Source organism: Monopterus albus, unplaced genomic scaffold (genome assembly GCF_001952655.1).
Source record: "Monopterus albus unplaced genomic scaffold, M_albus_1.0 scaffold6.1, whole genome shotgun sequence".
Taxonomy (NCBI): domain Eukaryota; kingdom Metazoa; phylum Chordata; class Actinopteri; order Synbranchiformes; family Synbranchidae; genus Monopterus; species Monopterus albus.
Window position 1 is genome coordinate 2,614,143 of NW_018127886.1, and position 22,367 is coordinate 2,636,509.

At 40.8% G+C, this 22,367-nt stretch overlaps 1 protein-coding gene across 1 annotated transcript; it reads left to right on the top strand.

Moving 5' to 3' along the window:
- Positions 1-746: 746 nt before the first annotated feature.
- On the top strand, positions 747-21,148 carry cacna1sb (calcium channel, voltage-dependent, L type, alpha 1S subunit, b). The gene is made up of 45 exons (XM_020615370.1): positions 747-931; positions 2,268-2,373; positions 4,587-4,726; positions 4,966-5,099; positions 5,267-5,419; positions 5,567-5,772; positions 5,928-6,031; positions 6,139-6,284; positions 6,361-6,442; positions 6,528-6,688; positions 7,832-8,057; positions 8,156-8,363; positions 8,526-8,646; positions 8,744-8,858; positions 8,953-9,052; positions 9,198-9,267; positions 9,715-9,847; positions 9,965-10,094; positions 10,179-10,238; positions 10,401-10,507; positions 10,642-10,729; positions 11,133-11,240; positions 11,384-11,436; positions 11,520-11,666; positions 11,932-12,133; positions 12,265-12,423; positions 13,170-13,280; positions 13,371-13,454; positions 14,067-14,114; positions 14,668-14,694; positions 14,793-14,918; positions 15,006-15,071; positions 15,200-15,291; positions 15,392-15,551; positions 15,650-15,777; positions 15,859-15,955; positions 16,140-16,242; positions 16,347-16,448; positions 16,535-16,668; positions 17,053-17,181; positions 17,573-17,778; positions 17,859-17,911; positions 18,668-18,714; positions 18,793-18,867; positions 20,418-21,148. Exons 1-45 carry the CDS (start codon positions 747-749, stop codon positions 20,727-20,729), a joined length of 5,544 nt encoding a protein of 1,847 aa, XP_020471026.1. The 3' UTR covers positions 20,730-21,148.
- The last annotated feature ends 1,219 nt before the right edge of the window (positions 21,149-22,367 follow it).

The following is a 22,367-nucleotide window of genomic DNA, read 5'->3' on the forward strand; positions in this document are numbered from 1 at the left end:
AAAGATGCCTAACAACTCAAAGATGAAGTGATTAGATTTTGGCGGTCAGAGGTGAATGACCTCATGTCTGTTCCATTCATGTGAATTTGACCGGTTGGTGGAGGCATAGAGTTCTATTTTATAATTGTTTTGAGGCTGACAGTGTAAACTGGTCTTTTAATAATTTCTTGCTCTTTGTGTGTTGCTCTCATTCAACCTTTTTCAGGCTCTAAACACTGTGCTCCACCTATACAACGTCATACTGGTGGTAGAAACCTGTCTTTTTTTTTCAGGTTCAGAGCCTCTGTCTTTCCCCTTCTTTGTGCTGCCGCTGCCACCCTGCCCCAGCACACCCTCGACACCCACTCCCCTCGATCATCTACTCCATTCTTCCACCCTCTACACCCCACCCTCTTAGCCATCCCCAAGCATGGCCTGTCAGTGGTTTGCAGTCTAAATTTAAACTGCAGCAGGGCCAACTGTTTCTGCAGTCACTCTGGGCTCCTGTTATTTTTCCCCTACTGAGGGGGCTTTTTTATGTCAGAGTGCCCCAGCTAGGAGGAGAGGCCTGTGGCTGTGTGTGTGACAAGGTCAGAGGCAGAGGAGAAGGGGGGAGAGAGAGCAGCAGGGCGCACACAGGGGATTGGCAAGTCTGGAACCTAGGGGCCCTTGCAGCAAAGAGTTGTACTCGGCCTCAGTTTGGGATTACATAGTGGGAGAACTTCCTTCTCCAGGACTGGAAGCTTGTCTCAGGAGGAGGCATCAAGATGGCGTCCAAAGAAGAGGCGACCAAGTCGGTCATCATGAATGAAGAAGAGCTGAAAAGGAAGCAGAGAGAGAAGCTGAAGAAACTACAGGCCACAGGGGGAAACCCTCGACCAGCAAGATCCCTCTTTCTCTTCACCCTCAGAAATCCCTTTCGCAAGGCCTGCATCAATATAGTGGAGTGGAAGTATCCTTTATATCTTACACACACACACACACACACACACAGCTGTAGTATACATACACAACACAGAGACTGTTTTACTAGATTTACTTATTGTTGCTATACAAGACAATCAAGGTATTATACAGGTATTATAGCATTTAGGGTTCTGGGTTTCAGCAGTGACAGCTAGGGAATACTGAAACACCGTGTCTGTATGACTGAATTATTAGCTATGTAGTTCACCTGTGATAACTGCTCTGTCTCAATCTGTGTTAGGACTTTTATTTGTCTGGCTGCCTTTCTTCAAAGTCGGATTTATAGGCCTCATATTTTCACTTAAGGAGCTTCATAAGCTAAACTAGTTACATCTGTCATACAGAAATGAGCTGCTTCTTCAGCATTTTAACTAGCTTTCATTCTGCTTTTTAATGTGGAAATAGTCACTTTGAAATGCTTGCACTCTGTGAGGTTTGACACCTGAACTAAAGCTGAGCTGTTGAGTGATGTTATGGCCCCTATAAGGAGTTTCCTGCTTTTTTTGCTTGATGTCCATTCCTGGATAATGCATGTTTTATATCCAAATAAGAATGAATCTCAACAGCTTTATTCTCACAGCATGTTAATATAGAACAGCGAATGTGCATGGTAACGCATCATTGTCCTATAATTAGTTATTGTTTTTCTGAAGAGTTTGTTGACATGCATCTGTATTTGCTCGACCATGTCATGATTTTTTTACTGCAGCAAGTTAATAACATTGGTATGCGATTCTGTGACACAGGGCATGGGTGCTGTATTCAGAGTAAAATCACAGAACTGTTGAGAAGTAACACTAGTACTTATTGTGCTTAAAAATATATCAGCACTTACAGTCTTAAGGATAAATCAGTATGTCTTAGAATAACCAAACAGTATTTATTACTGATGATTTGGTCATATCCTTGGGCTCTGCAGCTGTCTCGTGGCATCACAGAGAGACATGATGCTGACCTGGCAGGGGAATTCTCTTAGAACGCCCCCTGTAGACAAGAATGAAGCAGCACAGCAGGCAAGGTTACATTAACTGTCGCTGCTTTGCTGCCTACTACACGGGCTGTTTTAGGGATGATGTTTCAAGCAGCATTTAGACACTGATAAATGTTAGCAGAGCTGCTTGGTTTGGTTTGTTACATTACATGACAAATAGAGGACATCTCACAGAGGACAAAATGGATCATTTATATTCGACAAGCATTTCTTACCCTTTCATTGTCCCGTCACATATTCTCATTATGAATTATTTCATTTAAATTGTATTCCTTTTGTAAGCCAGTCCTCTTTGAGAATTAAGGTTATGACCCTGAGCTTCCCCATCCAGAACCTTTGAGATCATCATCTTATTGACCATCTTTGCTAACTGTATAGCTCTGGCTGTGTTCCTGCCTATGCCTGAAGAAGACAGTAACAACACCAACGCAAGCTTAGTGAGTATGAACACACATGCCCTTTCTTTCAGAACTCTGTGATAGGCATTATCCTGGTGGATCAAAGTGCCAATGATATTTGTTTATTATAATATGAAGGGTGCAGAATTGAAGCTAAATATTTCACTCATAGTTTCTGGTTTCTAAAGGATCCAGTATTTTACCATGAGTAGTAGATGACTGTGCAGCTTTAGTCAACAGTTTTAATGGTTTTGGCTGCTTATTGCCAGCTGGACACCGGTCAGAGAGCCAAGCCCGGTTTAAATGCCTCCAGACACAACTCAGTTCTTTATTTGGAGTCTCACCTGTGTCTGCAGAGGAACAGGTCTCCGATTACTTTATTCCTCTCTGCTCAAAACCTGGATGTTAAAGAAGATAATGGCACAAATATAAGACATTTAACTTCATATCCACAGGATATGATGTGTGTGAAACGTTCACCTACCACCAGGGTAAAAGTTACAAAATACAAAGATGTGCAGTAAAATCTCACAATGCCTGTTTTTGGTTTGACTTTGATACACAATACACAATAATACACAATTGAAGCTGAGCTCATTCTGAGTGATTTGATGGGTTTTGTCAGTTCAGATGGCATTTTTTCTATGTATTCTCATAAAAGTGAAGCAGGAGTTTCTCAGTGAAGCTATCTGTACTGTAAACTGGAGGTAGGTGTTTGACCTCTGGATGCTGCTGGTGCATGTTTACACTGCTGTAAGGTTGTGGATAACATATTAGAGGTTGGAGACTGAATACAACTAATGGAACTTTGTTGGGTAATGATGGACTCTTGTCAATATTTATATATTTGAAGTATTGACACTGCTGTTATGGTGCAGAAGAGGCTTATATGAGCAATCTAGTATGTGGTTCACTTCTCTTAGAGACCTGAATTCAGCACAAATGTCAGCATATAGCACTCATTACTTGCTGTCCATCATTCAGTCAATAAACTCCACACACAACTAGGTTAAAGCTTATAGCAATTTTGTTGGTACACCACCAGTTGACCTACATCCCAGCAAAATTCATGAAGTCATCAGGTATCTGGATCTAAAACTGCCTGCTTACAAATCCTGCTTAGTTCTTCGTGTGCCATTTCTCAGAGGTGAGCGATGTAAGAGAAGCTGGTCTACCTCACCCCCCAGTTGCTGGTAGAAGTAGGTCGGCCTACTGACGCAGGTGGATGCAGGAGAGTCTAGAAATGTTGCTTCATGTAACCACATGCATACTCATATAGTCATAAAATATTAAGTTTTATAACACTGATACACTGCAACAGAAACACACAGCTCTACTTGTTGCTCCACTTGGTAGAATCTGAATTACAGTTTGCTTATGAATGTATGTATTATTTTTAATACTGTATATGCAGCGTTGGCCTTGGAGGTTCTAATTGATTGGAGGTCTGGAGACTGCTGCTGGGTGGTTCAGCCAAACATTACTGGCCTGAATTTTTTTAAGAATCAAATGGAAATCAACTGCTTATGTATTTTATAGCTAACCTATAATTTCGATGGTATCTAAAGCTGGGACTGGATTCCTTCAGAGCTCTGTCATACTGTTATGGTCTTATAGCGTCTTCTCCTACAGCATTTGAATTTAAGATAATAAGGAAAAGTAATAAATCTATCTAAAGATTTCATGTTACTGTTGCAACCAAATATGTGCAGTTGAGTGTTTTGATAGCCAGGTAACTCTATTCTGAGTAATTATTTTAGGTATGTATAGTATCTAGGAGGATTGCTGCCAAACTGATATTTGTTGTATAATGATATACAATAACAAGAAAGCTTATCTATCTCGCTATTCGTCTATCTCTCTGTCTATCCATCTTTATATATGAAGGAAATGTTACACTGTTTGAGGACATAGAATACACATGTTTTTATTCACCCACACTTACATTTATGTTTATCACCTCAAAACAAATCATTTAATTTTCTGAAAACTGTTTTTCTGTCTCAAAGGTTTTACTTGATATACTGTAATGAGTCTAAAATTGTTTACTTAATCACTGTGCGACTTACAGGCTGCCCATCTGTTTAAATGGTCTAAGTTTGTTTTTTTAAATTTGCATTAAACTTAGATAACAGGCTTTCAAAACTAATGAGTCCAAATTGTTCAAGTCCGGCAACATCTATTGTTAAACACTAAGCGTTTCATCAGCTTTATCACATGTAATTTCCTGGTTTGTGTGTGTCTTTCTGCAGGAGAGTTTGGAATATATCTTCCTGATCATCTTCACTTTAGAGTGCTTTCTGAAGATAGTGGCTTATGGGTTTGTGTTCCATGAAGGCGCCTATTTACGGAACTGTTGGAACATATTGGACTTTGTCATTGTCTTCATGGGGTAAGATGAGCTGTGGGCTGCAGGTGGATATCTCTGCTACCAAAATACTCAACTTTCCTTCATCACTGTGACTGCCTTTGACAAAGCTGAAAATGTAATATCTGTCTGTAAACTGATCTGTCAGTTGTCAAGACATACTCAGTTTTGACTGGGGCGGAAAAGGTAATGCATCTTAAGTCATGACAGCAACAGTTTTGTTCAGGTAGGTGCTTATGGCTTATTATCTTTTTTTTCTACAGTCTCTTCACCTTTGTTTTGGATACTGTCAATAAGATAGCAGGCGCACCAACAGAGAAGGGCGGGGGGTTTGATATGAAGGCGCTGAGAGCCTTCAGAGTGCTGCGACCCCTACGACTCGTCTCTGGAGTCCCCAGTAAGTGAATGTGCATTAATCCATACATACTGCAGAACGACTCTGTGGCTCTGTTAAATACTGTTCTATTTGATCCATTGGAAGCATGGTATGTGTGTATTGCAGAGACGACTGAGATTTTTTTTTATACAGTATTGCATTGTTTTGGTTTTACTGTCCACCTTCAGGCCTGCAGGTGGTGATGAACTCCATCCTCAAGGCCATGCTGCCTCTGCTGCACATTGCCCTGCTGGTCTTTTTACTGGTCACCATCTATGCCATCATGGGACTGGAGCTCTTCAAGTGCAAAATGCATAAGACCTGCTATTACAAGAGCACAAGTATCTATAAAGGGCATATTCATTTTCTGTTGCACTGGAGTTTTTATATACAATATTTTGTCATTTATAGTGATACCTTATATATATTATACCTTACTTAGCATTACATTTGGAAATCATAGCTATACTGTACCTGTTTCCCCACAGATATCTATGCCACAGCAGAGGGTGAACTGCCTGCTCCCTGTGCAGTGGCTGGTAATGGACGGCGCTGCCTTATTAATGGCTCGGAGTGTCGGTCAGAGTGGGAAGGTCCCAACAATGGCATCACCCACTTTGATAACATTGGCTTTGCCATGTTGACTGTCTACCAGTGCATCACCATGGAGGGATGGACCAAAGTGCTCTACTGGGTCTGTGGCTGCTCACATGCATTGTCTCAGTTGTGTGTTTGCTTCAGTGTTGGGAAATTTGTGCTCCTGCCACCAACACTGCAGCGATTTCGGTATTTATTGAGCAAACTCTAACAGATTGCACTGTCTGTGGCTGACCGAGAGTTGTCTTTCAGGTTAATGATGCCATAGGAAATGAATGGCCTTGGCTCTACTTTGTTCCCCTCATTCTGGTGGGTTCCTTCTTTGTGCTAAATCTGGTTCTGGGTGTGCTGAGTGGGTAAGTCGACATTATCTTACATCATTTTTACTTTTTGCAGCTAGCTTCTTGACAGTACTAAAACTGCTCACTTCTGCTGTTTTACTATTCTTCATCTCTCTACTCAGAGAGTTTACCAAAGAGCGAGAGAAGGCCAGGTCACGTGGTGAATACCAGAAGTTGCGAGACCGTCAGCAACTGGATGAAGACCTCCATGGCTACATGGAGTGGATCACTCATGCTGAAGTCTTGGATGTCGACTTAGAGGGCAAAGGTCAGCACTGTGAACTACCTCACCACTCCTTTCATGTAGAGATACTGTTGAATTACAAGTGCTATTCTTCTGTCAGGACTACTGCCTTTGACAAGTGGAGACTCTGACACAGACAGCCTGTTTGACCTGGAAGGGAAGAGTCGAGTCGTGTACTACTAGTGAGTCTGCTGTTTTGTAAATGTGCAAATGTTGACATGTCCCCACCAGCTTGGCACAGTAAGCCAGACATATTTTTGTGTTTAGCCGCCTGGCTCGTCGTTGGAATCGCTTCTTCAGGATGAAGTGCCTTGTATATGTGAAAACCAACAGCTTTTACTGGGTAGTGATGATCCTCGTCTTCCTCAATACCCTGACCATAGCAACAGAGCACCATCACCAGCCTGAGTGGCTCACTTCCCTACAAGGTTGGTCTCATATACATATACGCTTCCTAATATTCTGACCTACTTATGTATGTAGCTGGGGAGGACAAAAATATAGAGACACCTCTGAATATAATGTAGTCCAGTACAACACCACCTTTAACTATGAGCTCAATAATGAACATATCATTGAATGTATGCATTTATGGCAATTTCACCAAAAACTGAAACATTTTGCGCTTCATAAGTACAGGTGTAAACACAGAAGTGTTGCATTGAAGTGCGTACAATTATACAGGTGTACCATTAGATTTGTTGTTGTAGCAGTGTTATGATGACTGTATATTTCTCATTGTCTTCATAAGCATACAACAAGAAAATGCTGGGAATATATACACAGTATTAAAAAACACAAAAATGTCAGAAAAAAAATCATCCAACAAACTGGAGACTCCAGATGTGGTTTTCAAGCTGATCTAAAGAAATATGAAGAATCTGGAGAGGTCAAGGACAATAACAGGAGTGGACAACCCAGGAAACTCAACGTCTGATGACAAGTTTCTTCTTTGAGAGACCAGAGGAAATCCAGCAAAGACCTGGCTCAGCATCTGGCAGCTTCATCTGGAAGCCAAGTTGATTCTTCCACAGTCTTAAGAAGCTTGATCAGGAACAGTCTTTGTGGAAGAACAGCAGCCAAGAAACCACTTGTTCAGAAGCGGAACAGGGAGAAAAGGCTGAGTGAAGATCAGTGGAAAAGAGGATTATGGGGTGATGAATGGAACTTTAAAATGTTTGGGTCTAATCATTGATAGTATGTAAGAAGAAGATTGGGAGAAAGGTGGAAGAATGAGTGAGGCAGCCTTCAGTGAAACATGATGGAGGGTCTGTCATGGTTTTAAGCCAGTCTCCCCAAAAGAATTCAAACTGTGCTAAGTACAAAGGGAGGTCACATTAAATACTGATTTTGGACTGCAGAAGCCATTTTGTGTACATATTTCAAGTATTTTCTGGTTACATCTTAATAAAGAGACTGAGAAATAAATGTAAATTATCATTACAGCCTTGCTAAAACAACAAAACCAATGGTGGCCTAAGACTTTTGCACAGTATATATGTAAATACGTTTACATAATTCCATCCCTCCCAGCTTCACACATTCCTCTCTCTCTCCTCTTTTCTCAACAGATGTCGCCAGTCGTGTTCTACTGGTGCTGTTTGTCATAGAGATGTTTGTGAAGATGTATGCTTTGGGTCCCAGAGCATATTTCATGTCTCTGTTTAACCGTTTTGATTTCTTCGTGGTGCTATGCGGCATCGTGGAGATGATCATGATGTCTGCAGGGACCGTGACTCCCCTGGGTTTTTCAGTACTCAGGTGTATCCGGCTGCTGAGGATCCTCAAAGTTACAAAGTAAGTCCTCTCCCCTCAAAGGATGATGGTGCATTAAACTTAATTGCTCTAGTGTAATTCATTGCCATTTAACAGCTCCTTACTCCACTGTTTTGCAGGTACTGGACCTCTTTGAGTAATCTTGTGGCCTCTCTCCTTAACTCTGTCCGCTCCATCGCCTCCCTGCTCCTCCTCCTCTTCCTTTTCATCGTCATCTTCTCGCTCCTCGGCATGCAGGTGTTTGGGGGAAAATTCAACTTTTCCGACTACAGACCCAGACGCAGTAACTTTGACAACTTCCCTCAGGCCCTCATCAGTGTGTTCCAGGTGAGGGTGGACACTGACTCATAGCAGTGTTTACGATTTTTTTAAACCTTGTTTACATGATTTTTATGATCCGTAGTTTAAATTAAGCTCATTTACAGTACCATCCTTTCATCCCTGACATTAGAAAATCATTGTCTGCTTTTTAACATTTAACTCTCTCAGGTCCTAACAGGAGAAGAGTGGACCACCATTATGTACAATGGCATTATGGCCTATGGAGGTCCTGTCTTCCCTGGCATCCTGGTCACCATCTACTTCATTGTCCTCTATGTCTGTGGAAACTGTATCCTTCACACACTCATCATGATATCACGGGATTTAAAAATTGTATGCTAACAAAGGTCCAAGGGTTTTTGTTTTCCTGAGCACGGGGTATTTAGATATCCTCCTCAATGTCTTCTTGGCCATTGCTGTTGACAACCTGGCAGAGGCTGAGAGTCTCACTTCAGCTCAGAAAGAAAAGGCAGAGGAGAAGTTGAGAAAGAAGTTACTAAGGTGAAAAAAGGGATAGTTTAACCTAGGTGAGGTGATTTACTCTGTCTACTTGCAGCTCAACTTTATTCCACTCCTTTCCCTTCATGCCCTCCAGGGCCAAAATGCCTGACAAGACTGATGAGGAGAGAGAGAGGATAGCTAAGAAACTGGCAGAGCAGAGGGCCAAGACAGAGGGCATACCCACTACAGCCAAGGTTACTGTTTGTGGTTTCATATTACATCTTTACTCACAACACTGATATATTGATCAGGAGCATAAGGAGCTGTAATCCATGTCTTTTTTTTTTTCCTCAGCTCAAAATTGATGAGTTTGAGTCCCATGTCTTTTTTTTTTCTCAGCTCAAAATTGATGAGTTTGAGTCCAATGTCAATGAAGTGAAAGATCCATTCCCACCTGCTGACTTTCCAGGTATTGCTCACTTCTGAATCTCCCATGTTTCCCAGTGAGGTCACCGAAGGAGGTCACTGCCAGCAAGAATTTATATTCATTACACTGGCTGTTTACCAGGGCTGCTGTCTTGGCTATGTTACAGTATAAGTATAGTAACTTCTCATTATTATTATTATTATTAGACTCAACCAATTCCCTGAGCTGAGTTTATAGCAGAGTCTAATGTTAGGCCATCTTGACACTACTCTGGTGACTACCATATAAAGTCTACAAGGTGATTCATTATATGTATATTAAAGCTAGTATAGATTTCCTTTGTATCCTTAAGCATGAGTTTTATTTTATTTGTAAGCTTTTTGGTTTGTTTCTCTCTCTCTCTCCTATGTAATGCTGTCACATAAATACCACATTTAAGTAGATTTGGCCTTGCACTATAGAATTTTGAGTGTTTCTTCCACATGATAGGTGATGATGAAGAGGAAGAGCCTGAGATCCCTATCAGTCCTCGGCCCCGACCGATGGCTGACCTGCAGCTGAAGGAAGAAGCAGTTCCATTGCCTGAAGCCAGCTCCTTTTTCATCTTTGGTCCTCAGAACAAGTAAGGACCTGACTGTCTTCGTGTATAACACCGACCTGTTCAATGGTTTAATAGCATATTAAATTGCACATATTAAACTCTGTGTGCATTTCTATATGTTTGTTCACTGCTACTAAGGTTCCGTAAGCTGTGCTACAAAATCGTCAATGCTTCGTCCTTTACCAACTTAATCCTCCTGTTCATCCTGCTCTCCTCCATCTCCCTGGCAGCTGAGGACCCCATTGATCCCAAGTCCTATAGGAACCAGGTGACACTTAGGTCTGGCACTACACACTTGACATTAACTGTTGAAAGAAGGGTAATAACCCTGCTCTCTATGCCTTTCCACCAGATCCTAGCCTATGCTGACATTGTCTTTACAACTGTGTTCACCATTGAGATTGCACTGAAGGTAAATTCATGTTACTGTATGCCTCCTTTTAGGTCTGACTCATTATGTTCCACTAAGATATGAGTGTCAGTACTGCTGGAAGTCTAATGTAACATATTTGTTCTTAAACACTGATCTTTTTGCTTCAATATTCTGTTTACCTGTAATATATCTGACTGACAGATGACAGTTTATGGAGCATTCATGCATGAGGGCTCCTTCTGCCGAAACTCCTTCAACATCCTAGATCTGATTGTGGTCGGTGTCTCCCTGTTGTCTATGGGAATGGAGTGAGTTTACCTTTTAGGATTGTTACATTAGATGGAGAACATTGTTATTTGTTATTATGTTATTTTTCCTATGCTACACTTTCAGTATTCCCAGATGCACATATCAAGATTGCTCTTCGTCATGTTACATGCAGATCCAGTGCCATTTCTGTGGTGAAGATTCTCAGGGTGTTGAGGGTGCTGAGGCCTCTCAGGGCTATCAACCGAGCTAAAGGGTTAAAGGTACGTTACATGTATTAATAATTCTCCTGGTGAAACTTCTGTTTCCAGTGGTGGAAGAAGTGTTCAGATCCATTACCTAAGTATACAACAATGGAAATACTCCTGCATTGAAAATCCTAAAGCAAAAGAACAGTATTATCACCAAAATGTGCTTAAAGCAGTAAAAGTACTGGCACCTATGAGCCATGTATTTGTATGAGTATCAAAACGAACTAATTAGACCTGAGATAAATGTAGTGCAGTTTTAAAAAGTACAATATTTCACTCTGAAATATTATGTATAAAATAGCAGAAAATGAATTGAATACATACTTCAGTAAATGTACTTACTTCCATTGCACCACTGTGTTTCCACACATCTGCACCTCAGTATTAAGTGGCCATTGTTTGTCTTTATTGACAGCATGTGGTCCAGTGCGTATTTGTGGCCATCAAAACCATCGGCAACATTGTCCTGGTCACTATGCTACTGAATTTCATGTTTGCCTGTATAGGAGTGCAACTCTTCAAGGTACATATTTTACAAGATGATGATGATGATGACACCAGATATAGTTCAGTACTATAAAGGTCATATTTCCAGATTAAGCTACTATAAGTATAGACGACTTGCTTCATTTGTATTAAAGGTTTTACTAATGCTTTTCTTCCCAGGGTAAACTCTTCAGCTGCACAGACTCGTCCAAAATGACTGCAGAGGAATGCCAGTAAGGCAAACATCTTTCACACATAATAGATTTTTTAGCTATAGTGCTATTTAACAGTGACTGTTCACTGTGTCTACTCTCAGGGGATCCTACTTGAAGCACATTGAGAATTCTTTAGAAGACACAGTGGTGGCTAAGAGAGATTGGTTCAACAATGACTTCAACTTTGACAACGTGCTCAATGGCATGCTGGCTCTCTTCACAGTTTCAACATTTGAAGGCTGGCCAACGTAAGCGCAGCATAAATTCCAATTCAACAAATTGCGTTATTGATAGGATTTTTGATTGAGTTAGAAGACACATTATCTTATTATGTGGATATTGGGTTGGACGTAATTCCATTAACTGGAGCCAGAGATGGTAAAAGAGTCAGTAGAGCCTTTTTTTAATCCACTGAATTATAAATTTCATCTATACAAATTAGCCTTATTGTATTTCTGATCTTACTGTCCTGCCAGTTTCCCTTCTTCTCTTGACATCATTTTGTGTTCCCAGGCTGCTATACAGAGCCATTGATTCAGGTGAAGAAGACATGGGTCCTGTCTTCAATAACCGCGTGGACGTGTCCATCTTTTTCATCATCTACATCATCCTCATCGCCTTCTTCATGATGAACATCTTTGTGGGCTTTGTCATTGTGACTTTTCAGGAGCAGGGTGAGGAAGAGTATAAGAACTGTGAGCTGGACAAGAACCAGGTACACTGAGACCTTCACAGATGAAGCTGTGGATAATAAGAGAGCCCAGTCTAAAAACTTGTTACTCAAGTGTAGACTTGTTTTTTTTTTTTCTTTTAACCCACCTTATGTCTGTGCTGCTTCCATTTCAGCGTCAGTGTGTGCAGTATGCCCTGAAGGCTCGTCCTCTGAGGTGCTACATCCCCAAAAACCCCTACCAGTACAGAGTCTGGTACATAGTCACCTCTTGCTACTTTGAGTACCTCATGTTCTTCCTCATTATGCTCAACTCCCTGTGTCTGGGGATGCAGGTGTGTAAATATTTATAATATTCAGTGTCAGAGTCCACTATATTAAGATGTGGGTGTAAATATTTCCGTGGCAAAATCACAAGGGTTCAGTGTTTAGTAAAGCATTCCTAATAAGGAAATGAAAAGCCGATTAGTTGGGTAGTGTAAAAAATTTCATTAAAAAACTTTTTTAAGCCTAATGTTGCTTGTTTAGTCATAAATGTTTAGGAATTAATTTGCAAGTTTGGTGGGCTGGTTTCATGTAACTGTGGACCCAAATAAGACCCAGTTTGTAATAAAGACGATTTATCCTGAAAAGGTCCTGAAAACACTACAGTCGCCAAAGTTTAAACAGATTTGGTTATTTCACTGGACGTCTTTGTTCCAGTTTGGGTTTGAAGTGGGTGGGGCTCAGCTGGGAAAAAATGTTTCCTATGCACTAATCAGGATTTAGTAACTTTTGAATCTGAATCTGATGAAAGTTGATTAGTTGTTTGGTCACTGTAGTAAAGCATTCCTAATAAGGAAATGAAAAGCCGATTAGTTGGGTAGTGTAAAAAATTTCATTAAAAAACTTTTTTAAGCCTAATGTTGCTTGTTTAGTCATAAATGTTTAATGTTTCAGAAAAATAGTTACAATTTGAGACCATGTTGCTATAATATTAGCATTTCCTTCCAGTGATATAAAATAACCATTATTGTTGTAGCAGTACTATGTCAAATGAATAGTTATGTTGAAATTAATATTAGTTTTCCCATTTGAACAGCACTGTAACCAGTCGGAACATGTGACCAAGCTGTCAGACAATCTGAACTTGACCTTTACTGTGCTCTTCACTGTGGAGATGATTCTCAAACTGATGGCCTTCAAAGCTAGGGTAAAGGCGCCCATATTTGCTGTTTAAATAATATATCCACACAGACTAGTGTCTTGCTGCCTCCATACTGATTTCTCTCTCTCCATGCAGGGCTACTTTGGAGACCCCTGGAACGTCTTTGACTTCATTATCGTTGTCGGTAGCATTATTGATGTCATCCTGAGTGAAGTCGATGTGAGTCTGAAGGGCATAACGTATAGTTTTTAAATCTACTTTAATGAATTCCACAGGTATTAGCATCTCATTGCAGGTGCTGTATATGACAGTCCCTTTTGATGCCATGACAATCCAAGGCAATCATATGACTCAAATTAAAATTACTGAATGTTTTTATCCAATACTCTGACCCAAATCATATAATTGTGGTCCAACAGCTGATTAATGCCAGCACAGCTAGCTCACAGGACATGGTCAGTACTGTTGTTGGCCACTTCCACCATCCTTGGCGTCTTGCACAACCTCAGATGCATTTTCATTTCCATCATTAAAATCCACTATTCATACAGTCATTTGTTACAGTATTTCAGTGAACTGTTTTATATGTGTTGCTTGAGCACCTTAGAAGAGCACATCAGTTAAAGATTTTAGTGCTATTTTACTCAAACTCAGTATTTTCTCTGACCTTTCACAGTTTTTTTCCTGCCACTGTTGCACTGCACTTTTCATCCACAATCGAACTTACTGGAAATTCAGTTTTCTCCATCAGCATGTCATGCTCTCTTTATCCCATTCTCTCTCTTTTTTTTTATCCTCTCCATGCATCTCACATGTGTCTGTCCTCCACAGAATGCCCTGAAAGCCAGTGGTGGACTATACTGTCTCCATGGTTGTGCTGTAAATATCTGATCTACACTACACTGCACTGCTGCATGAGAGCCTTTCTGTGTGAGCACTCCACTGTTTTCTCTACTAAACTGTAACACAATTGTAATGAACCAAGTGTGGCTGAAACTGCTGGTGAAACATCTGTGTTGTCTCATCTTACAACACATGTAAGGTAAAACCTCTAGGTGTTTGCGATACTGTGTTGAAGTATGCCTCATACTGTAAATACAAGCCATATTAACGCTGTAAAATCTCAGCAAGTTTTAATGATGAGTGAACTAACTGAAGACTTAATATTTTGACAACAAATTGTGTGATTTGTTTGTTTTGCATGAGTTACAAACTGCTGCTGTTCTTCTAGATTTCAGCAACTAAGACCCAGACGCTTTGTAATTTATTAAAATTGGAAAACCATTTCTAATGATATGCCTGATTCAAATTAACAGTGTTTAACAGTTGATAACAGCTGCTATGTCTGCTGCTGTCTGTACCACTTATTAATGATATTATGACTTTGATCAAATATAACTCAGTATGTTATCTCTTCATTGACATTGTGCAGGAAAGAAATCCTATGCAAGCGATTGCGGTAAGCCTAAACTCTCCCAGTATTCCAACCCAGCAGTGGTTTCTGTTTTTCCTATGTTTTCTTATTCTCAAATGCTTCAATTTTTTTCTTGTCCATAGGAAGCTGAGAATGCCTCCGTTTCCTTCACGTTCTTCCGACTCTTCCGTGTTATGCGTCTGGTCAAACTGCTGACCCGTTCAGAGGGCATCCGTAACCTACTGTGGACCTTCATCAAGTCCTTCCAGGTTGGTCATACAGTACTGTGGCCATTATCGTTTTCATGTACCACTGTGCTACCCTGTGGTCTCTAACTGCTTGGTTTTTGTCTTTAGGCTCTTCCTCATGTGGCTCTGCTTATTGTGATGCTCTTCTTTATCTACGCTGTCATTGGGATGCAGGTATTTATTATAAAGATAAAAATCTAGTAAAACACTGTATTGTAGCTTTCCAATTTGTGTCTGTAAATGAAAATCCCTGTACCTGTCCTTGCTGATTAAAAGATTTGGAATATGATTTTATCTTTCAGATCTTTGGGAAGATAGCTTTAGTGGACGGCACCCAAATCAACCGCAACAACAACTTCCAGACATTCCCTCAAGCTGTTCTGATGTTATTCCGGTGAGTCTGTGGACTAGGATGAATTGCAAAGGTTCATGGTTGCAAAGTCAAAAAACAGAGCTCAGGTCTCACGGTGGTTGGTGATCATTTATGTATCCAGATGTGCGACTGGAGAGGCTTGGGAGGAGGTCATGGTTGCTTCGATGTACGGGAAGAAATGTGACCCTAAGTCTGACTTCCTGCCAGGAGAGGAGTACACCTGTGGGTCCAACTTCGCGGTCTTCTACTTCCTCAGCTTCTACTGCCTCTGTGCCTTCCTGGTGAGAAGCAGCTGGGAAGTCAACATTTATGTTTTAGTTACATTACAGTATACAGTATTTTTGTATAAATAATCATCTTGTTTTCCTACCTTCTTCAGATCCTCAACCTCTTTGTAGCTGTCATTATGGACAATTTTGACTACCTGACTCGTGACTGGTCTCTCCTTGGGCCACACCATCTGGACGAGTTTAAGAAGATCTGGGCTGAATATGACCCTGAAGCCACGTGAGCCTGAACACTTCAATGAAACATGAAATGTTTGGAACCACCACCATCACTCAAGATGGTGTTTCTCTGGCCTAACAGGGGGAGAATCAAACATCTGGATGTGGTGACACTGCTGCGACGCATCCAGCCTCCACTGGGCTTTGGCAAGTTCTGTCCTCACCGTGCTGCATGTAAGGTACATATGGGGAAAAAAAAACATTTTTACGTTCCAAGTTGACTTATGTAAAGTATTAGATCCTTTACAAAGAAGGTAGCAGTTATAAAAATTGTTAAATTCTCCACACACACACACATTCTCTTGACTGATCTTGACAGTGTCAGAAATTCATGCTTAAATTCTCTCGGTTTTCTGTCTGTAGCGTTTGGTTGGTATGAACATGCCTCTTAACAGCGATGGTACAGTCACCTTCAACGCCACCCTCTTCTCTCTGGTCAGGACTGCACTCAAGATCAAAACAGAAGGTACAGAACATCAGCCTTATATCACCGTGGATGCCTGTTCATATACAGTACGTCTTTCCTTCACCTTACATATTGTAATTCCACTCATGGATTGCTCTGAACAGGTAACTTTGAGCAGGCCAATGAGGAACTGAGAGCCATTATAAAGCAAATCTGGAAACGCACCAGTATGAAACTGTTAGACCAGGTCATCCCCCCGATAGGAGGTGAGTCTATCAGGTTCATTAGTCATTTAGGTGAACATAACCTAGTATTTCTCACTCTGATGGCACTGTTACTGATCTTGTTATAGATGATGAGGTTACTGTGGGAAAATTTTATGCTACCTTCCTGCTCCAAGACTATTTCCGCAAGTTCATGAAGCGTCAGGAAGAGTACTACGGCTACCGGCCCACAAAGAAGAGTAAATTAGGCCCAGAGATCCAGGTGAGCAGTCGATAGGTAGTCATCCATCCATTATCTAAACCACTTATACTGAAGACAGTCATGGGAGGGCTGGCTGAAGCCAATCCCAGGTGGCACTGGGCGAGAGGCAGGGTACAGCCTGGACAGGTCACCAGTCTATCACAGGGCTGACACTTAAGAGGCAGACAACCACACTCACTCCTCTGGGCAATTTAGAGTCACCATTTGCACTTCACCGTTACCAGTGCTCCTAATTTACATAGTAACCCTGGTTATACTGTACCTCACCTCGTTTTTCTTAAACCACTATTTAGTACACTCATGTTTCCTCTTCTTCCTATCCTTGTGAACACAGTAATATGTGCCTCTACTCTTCATTTCTCCATAATCTCCATGTTTTTCTAGGCTGGTCTGAGAACTATAGAAGAAGAAGCGGCTCCAGAGATGCACAGGGCCATTTCAGGAGACCTGCAGAATGAGGAAGAGATGGACAGAGCTATGGAGGAGGAGACTGGAGAAGAGCACATTTACCAGGTGAGAACACTGTCTGCAGCAAAGTACTGTATTTGTGTGGAAGACCCTATAGTTATGGTCATGGTGAGTTTTAGTTTTTGATTGATAACAAGATCCTCTGTGGGTGGAGAAAGGTTATGTCCTTTGATTCACTGAAGCCTGTCAAAAGAATTTTTCTGAAGTATTCTCAATACCAAGCTGAAATTAAAAAGTAGTGAGCATTTTGGAGATGGGGAAGTAAGCTAACACTGTCTTACACATATGGAGTGCATACACATAATTGCAGACACGCACTGTTGTCCTTATTCTGTCTTTACATTATATAAATGAGAACGACTTCTCCATTTCATTACCCGTGGACAGTGATAAAGGATTTTACCTGCTGTGTGCTTGTGTTGCTTGGTATTTCCAGCGTACACATGGCCTGTTTGGGAACCGGGTGGATCCATTCTCCACTGAGCCCACAAGCGCTCAGTCTGCACACATGACCAACCAGCGGCCCCTCCAGTTTTCCGAGAGTCAGCCTGAGTCTCTGCCAGACTCCTCTGCCTTGGTGCCCACTACCGAAACTTTCGCCAGCACTCCAAAAGACAACACAAACAACAACGCCTTTGCAGAGTGAGTACCCAAGTCACTGCTATCTACTACAAATGCCCAGGGTGCATGTTTTTGATGCATGGAAATCTTTGTTCTTTCAGATTTTCAATTGAAAAAGAGGGCAGTTCTCAAGACAGTGAGGATGCAGTGCCAGGTATGGCCTACTCATTCATCACAGGTCTCAAGACAGTCTGTCATTCCCCATAGAATTTGGAAATTATGATTATTATAAATTTTTAACTCTGCTGGTAAATTTGTTATCTCAATCTACACATGTTCATGTTGTACTGGAAAAACATACAGGTATACAAATTAAATACGGTGAAAATACAGTAAAATATACTAATGTCTCTTCCAGTATATTTATATACTATAAAGTTCACACACCTCTGCACAGTATTTAGTATTTTAGTTCTGTATTTGCAGAAAAATACTCATCTGAATACATGACATGTATGTTTTTGTCAACCCACTGCCTGCATACTCTGAGATTTTAGTGAAGTGTAGAATTTACAATGCTTTTCCAGCCGTGTTGGCACACTTTACACTGAACATAGGATAAAATGTCAAATTCCAGATAAGCAAATAATGTTTGGATATAATCTGGCTAATGAGTAAGAGCCCGGCAGACACAACAGATCACTATTTTCATTACTGTTTAATCCACTGATTATCTTCTCAATTATTAATCAATTAGCAGTGAGTACAGCAATCACTTGCCTGCCCCATTTTCCCAGAGCCAAAGGATCGACTTACTGTTGTCCAACCTACAATCCAAAAATATTCAGCTTCCATCATTTAAATTGATTTTCTGTTGGTCAACTAGTTGTTTAAGCTGTAGATAGATCTTTCTACATAACCTTTTATAGTCCTTGATAAAATACTTTTTTTTTCCTCCACCTGTGTTCAGACAACAGGCGCTATTGGAACTTCACAGTGAGAACAGACAAGACACAGGTAATATTTTATTGAAGACTGATTCATTCATTACACATGATATTGAACATGTACAGTAGCTCCTGCTTCTTTTTGCAGTTTCCTTATGACCCTAACTATGGTGACAGTCAGAGTCTGAGCTCCTATACTGCAGCTAACCAGCTCGTCCAGGAGGTAAGTGAGGAAGCATCTCTGCCCACCTCTTTTCTCTCATGCTCATTAATTACCACCTCCACTGGCAGGAATGATTCACTCATATAGAGGTGATAATGAAAACACCACCTGCTCATTTCCTGGACACAAATTAAGGCTAGTCCTGGACTACACTCAATTTATTAGTCATTTCAATTTGTCTAGAATCCAGAATATTTTCAGGCATTCAAGGGCAAAAACATGCCTTCACATGCTTGAGTTTTACATCAGTGAAGAATAGTTAATGTAAAGCCGTGATATAGAAAAAATCCACAATTCAGTGTAAATCAGAGCCTTTAAGCTTTTTCCATTAGGATTTCCTTGTCTGTTGGGCAGTTCCAGGATTTGTTTTTAAGAGTATGTGCAATAAACTAACTTCAGGCTATGCTATTTAAGTCTCTAGAAAAAAAAAATCTTTCATTGTTTAGCAGTTTTTTAACCTGTAGTGAGCATTACTGAAGTTTTATCAAATATTACATCTGAACTGTATTTCACAGTGGCTTCAACTGTGATCCAGGACTGTTGTTATTTGGCTGAGGCCGCATCCCTTCCTCTGCAGTGTTCGATAATGTATCAGATTATCATGAACGCCATTCAAAATTGCACCATAACAGACACTGATCAGCCACAACATTAAAGCCACTGGCAGGTCAAGTGAATAACAGTGATTATCTTGTTATAATGGCATTTGTGTGGACGTTACTTGGACAGAAAGTTGCGTTATTACTGTATACAGTAATAACGCAACTTATTACAACAGGAGCTGTAGGTTTAAGATTAATGCGTGACAAGTAATATGAAATTATGAAAACAATATTGCAGGTAGTAATAATAATAATTACACAAATGCATTTCCTGAAGAAATTGCGTGTAGATGCTGATTGCTGAAGCATTACCCTGAAAATGCTGAAATCCATTGCTGAAACAGCTGAAGTCTGTGATCCAATGCTGAATAATTATGGAAGATGAAATGATAAACTGAAGTTGGGAATTTAACTTCATTATCTGAAGGTGAGAACTTGAGAGCATTCCTAAAACAGTGGACGGCTTTATCCCAAAGTGAGAGGTAGAAATTAAATGGCTTCAAAAAGTTCTAAAAGAACTTTTACCTTCCACCTCTCCATTACCCTGAAAATGCTGAAATCCATTGCTGAAACAGCTGAAGTCTGTGATCCAATGCTGAATAATTATGGAAGATGAAATGATAAACTGAAGTTGGGAATTTAACTTCATTATCTGAAGGTGAGAACTTGAGAGCATTCCTAAAACAGTGGACGGCTTTATCCCAAAGTGAGAGGTAGAAATTAAATGGCTTCAAAAAGTTCTAAAAGAACTTTTACCTTCCACCTCTCTCTACCTCTTCTCTATCTTCCCTCCCACCTTACCACCTACTGTCTATTTCCTCCCCTGTCTATCTCCCCTCCCACCTTACCTTCTCCTCCTCTCTTTTACCTCCCACCTTACCTTCTACAATCTATCATGCCTTGACAGAGATTCGAACCCCAAATACCTGTTTTTTTTTCTTCTTCCAGGCTCTAGTAGAGGGAGGTCTAGCTTCTCTGGCCAGAGACCCGAGCTTTGTCTCTGTGGCTAGGGAGGAGATGGCAGAGGCCATGCGCATCCCCATTACTGATATGGAGGGCGTGGTTCAGGAGATCCTCAATAAACGCTCCGGCAGAATCACCTCTGGCAAAAAGAACCGTCCCATTCCTGTGCCTCCTTCCGGCCCTGCTACGGCAGCACAACAAACGCGAAAGCCAGATCCAGCTGTGAGGAGGAAGAGACGTCCAATCCCCACAATTCCCTCTGTGCAGGAGCCAACTGAGTCCAACTCCGAAGTTTAGAGGCTGTCACTTGAGTGCACGTGGGTATCATGACTTCTAAACTTGCAGGTGGTTCCACCTCGCCTCACTTTACCAAGCTCCCTGTGACAATCTGCATCTACTAGCCTGACTCGAGGCATAGGGCAGGTTGGCTGAAGTTGAATATATCATCATGTATGGTTGAAACTTAAAACAATATATCTGGTGAAAAAAACCTTCAGATTTATTGAAAAATTAAAACTACCTTATCTCAGAGTAAACAGACTGATGCACTTCTTTCTTTGGAGCATTTTTTTTAAGGTTATCCATTCCATAGACTTATGCAACAGCCACACGTGAGACAATTGTCTTACTGAAGCCTGATTGAGAGAGGGAGGAAAGTGAGGGATGAGTGAAATGTCTATAATGACTCAGCAAATAGAAGGCGGCAGCGTTTTTTTTTTTTTTTTTTGCTGATTTTATAGAAGGCGGCAGCGTTTTTTTTTTTTTATTGTGCTGCATTTTTAGCGAACAGAGAGGACAAAAGATCACGACTGAATTTCTGAGCAGCCGAGCCCAGAAAAGCTGAACTGAGGTGTCAGTTCAGTCTCTAAAGGGACTCTGGTTCTAACGATGCAAGTTGAAGCATTTTTTCTTTGTTTTTAAAGCAGTGTCCTCAGAGCCAGAGGACTCACTGTTTAAGTCTTTTATTACAGTTTTCTCCTGCTCACAACTACTCGTGTCTGCAGTTGGTTTCAGCAGATTTTAGAGGGGAAACATTTTTTGGAGGACAGAGGAACATTTAATGTCAAAAAACTGTGCAAAGGTTTATTAAAGTATTTAAATTTTAAAGCTATACTGTAGTCAAGCAGTGCATGTGATTTTTTTTTCCAGTCACTAAGTCACTATACAGCTACTGTACAGGTTTTGTTTTTATTTACAAGAATGTCATACCTTTTGAGTTGGGGGGGCAGTTTGTTTGACCCCTATAGAAAATGTATCTTCAGCATACCTGGAGTATGGTGGATTTAACTTAAAAGCTCAGAGGCTTATTAACTAATTTTATTCATAATTGCATGGGCATAATTTATTGCACGAGTTACATATTTTGTGCCCAAATGCAAACACTGACAGGCCTTCCAGAGGACTGTTTTAACATTAAACATTTGTGGTTATTGTGGAAGTAAATCCACATTTTGAGTGGATTTTAACTCAGCATTCGAGAGCACACAGACATATCTAAGCACAGAATATTTGAGAGTGTAATCTCGGCCATGCCTGTGGTCATTTCTGAGTCTGCGCCTTCAGATTTCAAAAGTTTTGAAAGTGAACAAAACAAGTTGCAGGTGCTATTCAGCTTGCAAATCAGAATCTGAGAGCAAGCAGGCATAGATTTATAAGATCAGTGGCAGAGTTGAGAGCAAGCAAGGACAGCAAGCAGCAAGGATCCTCCCTCGCTCTCAAATGTGAAGCTGCTCTTACAAATCTGGGCCTGCACACCGCCACATTTTGATTTGCAAATTGAATAGCATACAGTTTTGTGCACATTCAAAACTTTTGGCACTGACAGACTTACACAAAGCCCAGTGGAGAAATCTGAGTGCAGACTTAGAAACGAGTGCGCACACAGCCAGGGTTACACTCTCAGATCTGATTCTGCTTTTACAATTTCGTGCCTGC

Excerpts from the sequence above, each read along its gene's own strand:
- cacna1sb (XM_020615370.1), top strand. The coding sequence starts at position 747 with ATGGCGTCCAAAGAAGAGGCGACCAAGTCGGTCATCATGAATGAAGAA. Across the intron at positions 4,727-4,965 it reads TTTGTCATTGTCTTCATGGG|TCTCTTCACCTTTGTTTTGG; the intron begins GTAAGATGAGCT and ends TTTTTTCTACAG. Across the intron at positions 10,239-10,400 it reads CCATTGAGATTGCACTGAAG|ATGACAGTTTATGGAGCATT; the intron begins GTAAATTCATGT and ends TCTGACTGACAG.